The sequence below is a fragment of the Amyelois transitella genome, chromosome 21 (assembly GCF_032362555.1).
Source record: "Amyelois transitella isolate CPQ chromosome 21, ilAmyTran1.1, whole genome shotgun sequence".
NCBI classification, from domain to species: domain Eukaryota; kingdom Metazoa; phylum Arthropoda; class Insecta; order Lepidoptera; family Pyralidae; genus Amyelois; species Amyelois transitella.
Genome location: NC_083524.1, coordinates 7,259,505 through 7,268,289, shown reverse-complemented (window position 1 = coordinate 7,268,289; position 8,785 = coordinate 7,259,505). Strand labels below are relative to the sequence as shown.

The following is an 8,785-nucleotide window of genomic DNA, read 5'->3' as shown; positions in this document are numbered from 1 at the left end:
TGTATGGCAGACTAATTGTATCCTTAAAAACATAATGGTATGTGTATATTTTAATATTGACAAAAAAACTGTGATGGTGGACCAATCAATGAAATTAAGGTCCTCAGATAAATTGCCTTACACTGTATCCAGAGTTCAATTTCTTCAGTAACAACATATTCCTCAATGCTCTCCACTGGATTCTCTTCATTCATTGACTCCTAAAATTTGAATTTTGATTATGAATTTATGCTTTATGAATTAATTCATTCATTAAACCGTAATAAATAAATACTTAAATTGTGTTACCTTGATTAACCATTACCATATATTGTACTGTATTCTCATTCAGTACTGATACTGGACTAGTAATTAATTTTGAATTTGATTTCGCTGATTTCCGAATTCTCACTTACTAATTGCAACAACTACATCATTACGTACATACATTTGGTATGGGGTGGCCAGCATTCCTTCATGCATTTAGCTATTAATGTACTCAAATTAAGCTTAGTTAGTAGCTCATCCGCGTCCTGCCTAGGCCCATTAAATACTGCCGACATGCCAGCACCAGGCTGCTCGCGGACTGCGCTACAAGCATATGGGCCTCAGCGCTTATTTTGGCTGCCTCAGCGCTTATTTTGGCTGCCTCAGCCTGCGCTTTAGCAGCTTCGGCTTGCAGGAACGCAGTCTTGGCAAGCATATTATCCGTGCCAGCATATAGCTCCTTAATCCGCATCATTGTTCTTCGACTGTCATCGAGGGCACTTGATCTTGCTGTGGACAAAATAAGAAATGTGACATTAGTAAAATAAACAATTCAATGTGGCTATACAGTGGTTCGTCCAACTTAATATCTGTTATATGCAATAAAACTGATAGCGCAAAACGCTAGCGCCAAGATCAAAATTTGCCTTTAATCGCTTCCAACTACGAACACTGGGATGTAGGCAAGTTCTTGGTTGTATTTTGTTAGCTTCTTACTCTGCGCTAGATTAACTCTAGAGTCCGCCGTAGCCCTCTGTCGCCGTCGCCGCGGCAGTTTTGGCGGTGCCGGTGGCAGTTCAGGCGACAGCTATGGCGGCGGAGTCGCTGCACTGGCGACTGCATCCACTGCGGCCGCCGCCGGATTGGTGGAGGGGTCTCAAGGTCGGATGGCGCGCGCGATAAACGCGGAGGCGAAAGAACAACATGTATATTGACTTCATTTCTGTAATATTAATACTTAGCAGCTAATTATATCTGGTAAATTAAGCAATAATTTAAGTTCCGACCAAGCATGTAGCAGTCACAAGCGCTTTTCAATGCGGTAGGTGCGAGGCAGGCCTCCTACCCTACGCCTGCCTAGGTTTCAATGCAAGAACTTCCTGTGATCATCGGTTTAAAAACAGATATGGCCAACCCACTGCCATTTCATTGCAATCATTTGCCCTTTCAAACCACGAATCAACCAATCTAAAAACATTTTTATTTACTAGGACTGCCTTCTTAAATATTGAAAATTAAATTAGTATCATAACAGAACCTTTGCACATAGCTACAGTAAAAAATAATAACAGATATTTATTGTAAATGAATAACAGATACAACTTAATAAACAAAAATATATATTTGTGTTTAAAGCAGAAGGTGTAAGGAATTATAGCACAAACAAACTCCTGTTAAAGTAAAATTGGCATACCTGAAGTGGGTTCAATGCAATATTGGGCATAGGACCAATATCACGCTTTATGATGTTGGCCACCCTTTTCTAGGGGTGTTAGTGTACTATTTGTGCATTGGGCCCCCCACCAGTGCCCTGTTGGGACATGTTTATTGTGGTTAATTTATGTCGTACACGACATTTCATATCGTTCCATACCTGAAATCAGATTTACATAATTGTAACTGGTTATGCATAGCATCCATGGCATTATGAATATGTCTTTGACGGTATGTTTAGTTTGCCAACCTGCACTGATATCAATTAGAATAATAGGTACTCACTTTTACCCACTCCTTGGGACGCCTAGCAGGTCTTTCTGCATTAAGGTTGGTAGAGCATTGCTCCCACAGCCTCTTTGATAAGGCTCGCGCCTCCTTGCTCCGGAGTCTGCCAAGGGCTAAATCTATATTGTCCTCGGCAAACTCCAGCAGCAATTCCAATTGCCTAATTGTGTTACTTCTGCGCCTTGTTGCATCCATTTTAGACTAAAAATATTGGTAAAAAATCACAATCAATGACTTTTCATAGCAAGCCTACAATAGGAACATAAAATACTTTATTTGCAACTAAATACAAGTGCAGAAATATATAATACTTACCCCGTTTCAAGTTGGTTTCAAGTTCAACTACCGGCGCGAACGAACAATCATTGCAGAAGATAGGTTATGTTTTTTTTTTATTGACATTTGCACGTCACGTCATTGACATTATTATCGTAAGAAATAGTGCTGCCAACATCGCTATTTCTATATTCAATCATCGATTACAAAAGTAACACATAGTATTTTGTAAATACTCATGAAAGCCCTAAACGTCTCACGTTCGTCTTTTCTGCGGAAACGTTTCGGTAACGTCAACGATTCAACTGCTAGCGCGATACCATTTTTGGTAACGTAAAAACTAAAACTAAACCGAAGCTAAACTAAAACCAAAAACGTTACGCTAAATGGTTAAACCTTTGTAAAATACCGCGATTGCCCCCCTGGTCGACTTGAATGTATTCTATACTATGTCAAATTGGGTGATTCTTCTGCCAGGATGTTTTTTTTCTGGAATGTGTCAACAGATTTTTCCAATGCAACTTTAAAAGATCGATAAACTGCGACGTCATGAACTTTGATGACATGTTTTTCTCGAGCCAGCTTTAGTCCCTCTAGATTTTGATGAGTAGCGTGATTGTCCATTACCAATAGTACAGGCTTTTCTTTTGTAGGTCGAGTCTTTTCTATAAATATTTGTAGCCAATTATTGTAAGGTTAGTAATCGATCATTCATTCTTTTTCTGTTGCCAAATATAAAGCAAGGAGGAATAAATCTTCCTGTTGCACTGCAAGCGCAAAAAATGGTGGTTAGTTGCCCTTTTTCAGCGGATGCAATTACTCCCACCTGCTTTTTACCTTTCACAGATATCACTTTCGGCGGCTTGCTGGCGCTGGTCTTCACTCCAGTTTCGTTCATATTGTAGATATCGTCAGGTCTGTTTATAAAGTCATACTTCGAAAAAATCTCCCATAAATTGTCATAAAACCGATTGACCTGAGTTTCATTAAAAGCAGAACAGCTAGCAAAAGCAGTAGGTTCGGGAAATCTATATGCTGGTTGAGGAAATCTTTTCATGAAACCCTCAACCCAAGCTTTCCTGCTTTCTCTCCTTGACAAGGATTAGGAATGTTATTTTATACAGCCAATTAATAAGCTAAATCCTGCAATGTCTCTTTTGTTAGTCCATAAAAAAAATTGTCTCTCTACTGCAAGAACACAAATTTTTTGTTCCAGTTCTTTGGAAAATACCGGACGAAACCTGCCAAGTTTTTTCGATGCATCATCAGACTTTAAACATCTGGAAAAGTTTATTTATGCTCAAATCACTATGTAAATATTTTCGCTCTGTAGTTGAAGATCGACAATAATGCGATTTTAGGCATTTAAATTTTAAAATAAATTGACGAACCATGTGTTTTTGTTCATTATACTTATTTATTTTATGATTTCCGCCTCTATGTTCTGCAGCAACTTCTCCAACATAGTAAAAATGCTTTGTTACAAATTTTACTCTATATTTTTGAATTTAAAGGGCATATAAAAAAAATTTTTAGCAAACAGGCATAAATTGTTTTTGACTTTTTAAAATTATATATTGCACATTAAAATCTCTTTTAAGTCTTTTATTCTGGCAAACACGTCTTCTGTTAACTTTTTTTATTTTGCAGCACTTTAAAAGGAAAGCATCTTGCACGCTTTTTTGTGGTTAGAATAAAATGATTGATGAAATCTTAGAAGTTCAGTCATCGTTAAACTTGTATATTTTAGATTTGGCGTCAGTCGGCCACAATGGAATTAGTAAACAGTGTTCAATTATATTTCTTGTGCACATGCAAATTTGTATAATGTGCCTCTGGCGTATTTGGTGATGCATTTAAATCAGGCGTCATCATGTACCGCCTTAATGGATATCCAGAGTTACAGGTGTAACACAATTAATTTTTAACTTTTTTTATAATCAAGCTTTTTTTACAAGTTGATGATACTAGCACATCCACCATTATGCCTGCATTATGGCGGCAGTTTCATTTATATACTAATGAAAATGCAAAATACATACTTACTCAGAAACCATACATTTTAATTATTTCTTAGTTCGTCCATGTAGTCCTTTAAAGGATGACTAGATCAAATGAAAGAGTCATGAATTGCACCTCCATGACTGGCATCAACACTTATAATTTGCATGTCAGCATCTTCTCATGCTGGTAAGGATGCACAATAGCAACATGAGTGCCATCAATGCATCCTAACACCCCTTTCACACGGCAGTCCAGTTTTGCAGGATCGGCTTTTTACGGTATCCTGCTAAACTGGACGCTGTGTTCACATGGCAGTTCAGTTTTGCAGGATTCAGTAAAAAGCTGGTTCCGCAAAACTAGACTGCCGTATGAACACGGTTGCATCCTGTTTTTTTACCATTCCTACGCCGGTTATCAGGTGAAATGGACGTAAATACTTTCCTAATTTTCTATTGGTATTATCGGCGTCGGCAGCGAAATAGAAGATTCTGGGTTCATCCTATTCTGACACAACGCTCGAATTTGGGTATTTTTCGGAATCTTATGAGCGATTTGAGAAGAGATGAGTCAAAATTTTTCAATTATTTTAGAATGAGTATGACCACATTTGACGATCTTTTAAAAAGGGTGAATGAAGATTTAAAAAAACATGATACAAATATGAGAAAAAGCATCACACCTGAAGAAAAGTTAGCAATATGTTTAAGGTAAGAATGAAATACATATTTAAAGTTTAATATTTATTACCAAACACAATAAGTTATGTATGTATGATATTTTCACAAGATGATCGTTAATATTAATTAAATATTAGTGAAATCCGGAAAATCAGAGCTCTGCGATTCAACTGATTGTGCAGATGGCGATGACTGAACGCTGTAATGCGGTGTGAAATAACCTGCTGATTGATAAGAGTTGTTAAAAGTAGATGGTTGTTGAGAGGACCATTGGTTAAAATTGCGGCTTTTTATATTTTGCAACAAACTTATAACACCTGCTTGAAATTGTAATATTTGATCATCGTTGAGTGAAGCTAGTGTAGGAAGTAAACTTTTAAAAAATGACAAGTTACGATCTTCATTCTGCGTATTCGGCTGACTTTTCATCTGGTGATCAATGAAACTCGCCATTTTTTGATCCATTACAGAAAGTCTCTGCCTTGGTAGTACACTTCTCTTAAGTCGTTTAGCACCACCTGCAGGATTTTCTTGTCCTGGACTTCCGATAATAGGTTCATTTTCACTTTCTTCATTTTGGATAGGATTTTCCGTATCACCCTCTTCAATATCTGCAGCTTTGTTACCGCCACTGTCTTGTGTTTCAGCCGGATCCATATTTTTTTTTAAAAACAACAACTGGTCGTGATAACAGTATTTTTTGGTATTAACTGCAGCAGATCCAGATTTATTTATTTTCTTTTTCGCATTTAAACTCCTCTTCCAGCTGTCTCTTATCTGATTCCATTTTTTAACGACCATTTTAGCTGAAAAAGAAAACATAAATTATAAATAAGGGCGGAGAAAGAACCTTCAACAGCTCCAGTATTAGGTATTCTGCTATTTTTTCAAATTTCAATAATACATTTATATTTTATTGTGATATATTAAAATATCTCATAATTATTAACATTTTAATATATAATAATAAATTATAAATATATGCAAATAACTAACGATATTGGTTGAAAATTTGTATTTTGTATTTAAAAATAAATAAAGTTCTCTCGCTCGACCAATAGCATTATCTATTCGAAGCGAGTTCGATCCCAAAAAATAACAGAATACCTCTGCTGGAAATTTAGTTGTACGTAATGTTAAAAAATATTACAGGGTTATTACAAAAAAGTTTAACTGACGTTTTTAACACAATGTTTAAAAAACGTACATAGTGATTTTTTTAAATATGTGTTTAACTTTATTATAATAACACTATATATGTTTTTAATTTGCAGGTACTTGGCATCTGGGTGTTCGTACATGGATTTGCATTACGCATATCGAGTGGGAGTCTCAACAATCAACTCAATAATAGTAGAAGTAACAAACGTCATATGGAATAATTTGCATCAGGAGTTTATGAAATTGCCCGACACAAAATATGAGTGGGAACAAATTGCTGACGCATTTTATAATAAAGCTAACTTTCCTCACTGCATTGGTGCAGTTGATGGGAAGCACATAAGAATGAAGAAACCAAGTCACAGCGGTTCTATGTACATGAATTACAAGAATTTTTTTTCCATTGTATTGCTAGCGGTAGTGGATTCGAATTATAGATTCACCTATATCAGCGTAGGCTCTTATGGCAAAGAATGCGACTCCTCTATATTCAAAGAATCTACTTTCTGGAAAAGATTAAATGATGGCAGTTTAGATTTACCAGAAGCTCGTCCTCTCTTTACAGGTTTGGAATCACGTGTTCCATTTGTGATAGTGGGTGATGAAGCATTTGGTTTGCATTATAATCTGTTGAGACCCTATGGAGGAACTCATTTAGATAAAAATAAAAGGATATTTAACTATCGATTAACAAGAGCCAGACGTTATGTGGAGTGCGCGTTTGGAATATTGGCAAATAAATGGCGAATATTTCATCGTCCATTGGACGTAAGCACCAGTACAGCTATCTCGATAGTTAAAACTTGCGCCGTGCTTCATAACTATATCATGCATAATGAAAGTTCATATGCGAACATTGACAGCAACGATTCAACGATATCTTTGGAAAACGTACGTAATGAGCCAAATACACGAGGTGGACGCTGTGCTAACACAATACGAACAGAGTTCACAAATTATTTTGTTTCTGAAGTGGGAGCTGTACCTTGGCAAGACGAAGCAATACAAGGATAAACGAAATAAATATAAAAACTTACCATAGCTTTGTCTTTCTTTTTCCTCAAGTTCTTGAAAGTCTTCTCTCAAAACAATGCAAACTTCGCGCCATGCTGCAGTTCGCAAGTTGTTATCTTTATAATTTTCCAGCGTTTTATCCCATAATATAGGCCTAATTTCAATTAGTGTAATAAGAAGTTCGGGATCAATATTTGTTTGCGACATTTTTCGACGAAACACAGCAATCTCGGCGCCGCGCAAAAGAGCAATGCGCGAGCGCTACACATGTGCGGGTGACGCGGCGGGCGCGGGGCGGGGGCTGCCACCACTCCACTATCCCGCTAAAAACAGTGTCCAGCAAAAAACCGCATGCAGGAAGCCGTGTGAAGATTGCTATTGAAATATATGTGTGATTAAACGGGATCCCGCTTTTTACTGGACTACGGATCCAGTTTCTAGTGACAAAACCGAATGGCACAATTCGACCGGATCGGTTTTTTGCAGGATCCCGCATGCGGGATGCTCGTGTGAACGCTAGCATATAAACACATTCGCCATCAAACGGGATCCTGTAGAAAACGGGATCCTGTAAAAAACTGGACTGCCGTGTGAAAGGGGTGTAATACTCCCGGAATATTAAACTTGTAATGAAATCTAAAACAAGGAACATATTATTTTTATTAGGTACCATAAGAAAATGCATGGAATACAATAAAACTTTTAGTACTTTTATTACATTTGTCTGGTATTCAGTTATTTTATATACCTTGTTTTTATTTTGTTTTGTTCATCACTATTACTAGGAAAGTGAATATATTTTTCTCTAAAATATGTATTATTTAGACACTTTGAAATTTCATGTATGACAGTAGACACAGTTTGCTGAGCTACAAAATGCCCTTGAATCTTTCCTGTAGGTCTTTGATAAGACCCTGTGGCAAAAAATGACAAAGCAGTCGAAACCTGGAAAAAGCAAATACGTAAGTGGAGATAACACAAAGAATCCCCCATTTAGATGCACTTTATTCTCATTATGATACATATTCTAAATAAAAGTTTTCTAGGTTAAACTGTCTCCACCGACAAGTCAGTAGCTTTTTGTGGTGTTTTAAGGAAAGGTCGAACCTCTTCACATAAATCGCGAGCTGGTTTTTTGGTCAATCGGTACTCCTTAACAAATTGGACATCCGTGTATATTTCATGTGTGCCGTGTGGTTCCCGGAACCAATAGAAAAAAGAATAGGACCACTCCATCTCTCTCCCATGGATGTCGTAAAAGGCAATTAAGGGGTACGCTTATAAACTTGGGATTTTGCTTTTAGGCGATGGGCTAGCAACCTGTCACTATTTGAATCTCATTTCTATCTTAAAGCCAAATAGCTGAACGTGGCCTATCAGTCTTTAAAAGACTGTTGGCTCTGTCTACCCCGCAAGGGATATAGACGTGATTACATGTATGTATGTGTATATTTCAAACGGATCACATTGAACCCGTAATCGTCTATGCCGCTCCTTTGCTGCCTGCTTCCTCCTTACACTATCTTTATGTTCGTCTTCTTCTTCCAAGTATTCAAAGATCTCGTATTCATTAGCCATTACAAACGTTTTATATTATAATTCACGTAAACAAACACCTTCAAACAACGTAACTAACACAGTGAACACTTTATGCTTACTTATTTCAACACTCAAATGTATGTATT

The 8,785-nt window shown here is 37.0% G+C and overlaps 2 protein-coding genes across 2 annotated transcripts; one reads left to right on the top strand and one right to left on the bottom strand.

The window, feature by feature from the left end:
• Positions 1 to 4,671: 4,671 nt before the first annotated feature.
• On the top strand, positions 4,672 to 7,309 carry LOC132903096 (uncharacterized). Its single transcript, XM_060950425.1, has 2 exons — positions 4,672 to 4,955; positions 6,200 to 7,309. The coding sequence occupies exons 1-2, from the start codon at positions 4,672 to 4,674 to the stop codon at positions 7,098 to 7,100; spliced, it is 1,185 nt and encodes a 394-aa protein (XP_060806408.1). The 3' UTR covers positions 7,101 to 7,309.
• Positions 4,955 to 7,307, bottom strand: LOC106137740 (uncharacterized). Its single transcript, XM_060950429.1, has 2 exons — positions 7,124 to 7,307; positions 4,955 to 5,731 (listed from the first exon to the last, which is right to left on the bottom strand). The coding sequence occupies exons 1-2, from the start codon at positions 7,305 to 7,307 to the stop codon at positions 5,052 to 5,054; spliced, it is 864 nt and encodes a 287-aa protein (XP_060806412.1). The 3' UTR covers positions 4,955 to 5,051.
• Positions 7,310 to 8,785: the final 1,476 nt, after the last annotated feature.

What these genes read in the sequence shown, in the direction of transcription:
- LOC132903096 (XM_060950425.1), top strand. Translation starts at nt 4,672, where the DNA reads ATGGACGTAAATACTTTCCTAATTTTCTATTGGTATTATCGGCGTCGG. An exon ending in AAGTTAGCAATATGTTTAAG is followed by an intron (nt 4,956 to 6,199) that starts GTAAGAATGAAA and finishes TTTAATTTGCAG; the next exon opens with GTACTTGGCATCTGGGTGTT.
- LOC106137740 (XM_060950429.1), bottom strand. Translation starts at nt 7,307, where the DNA reads ATGTCGCAAACAAATATTGATCCCGAACTTCTTATTACACTAATTGAA. An exon ending in AAAAGAAAGACAAAGCTATG is followed by an intron (nt 5,732 to 7,123) that starts GTAAGTTTTTAT and finishes TTTCTTTTTCAG; the next exon opens with CTAAAATGGTCGTTAAAAAA.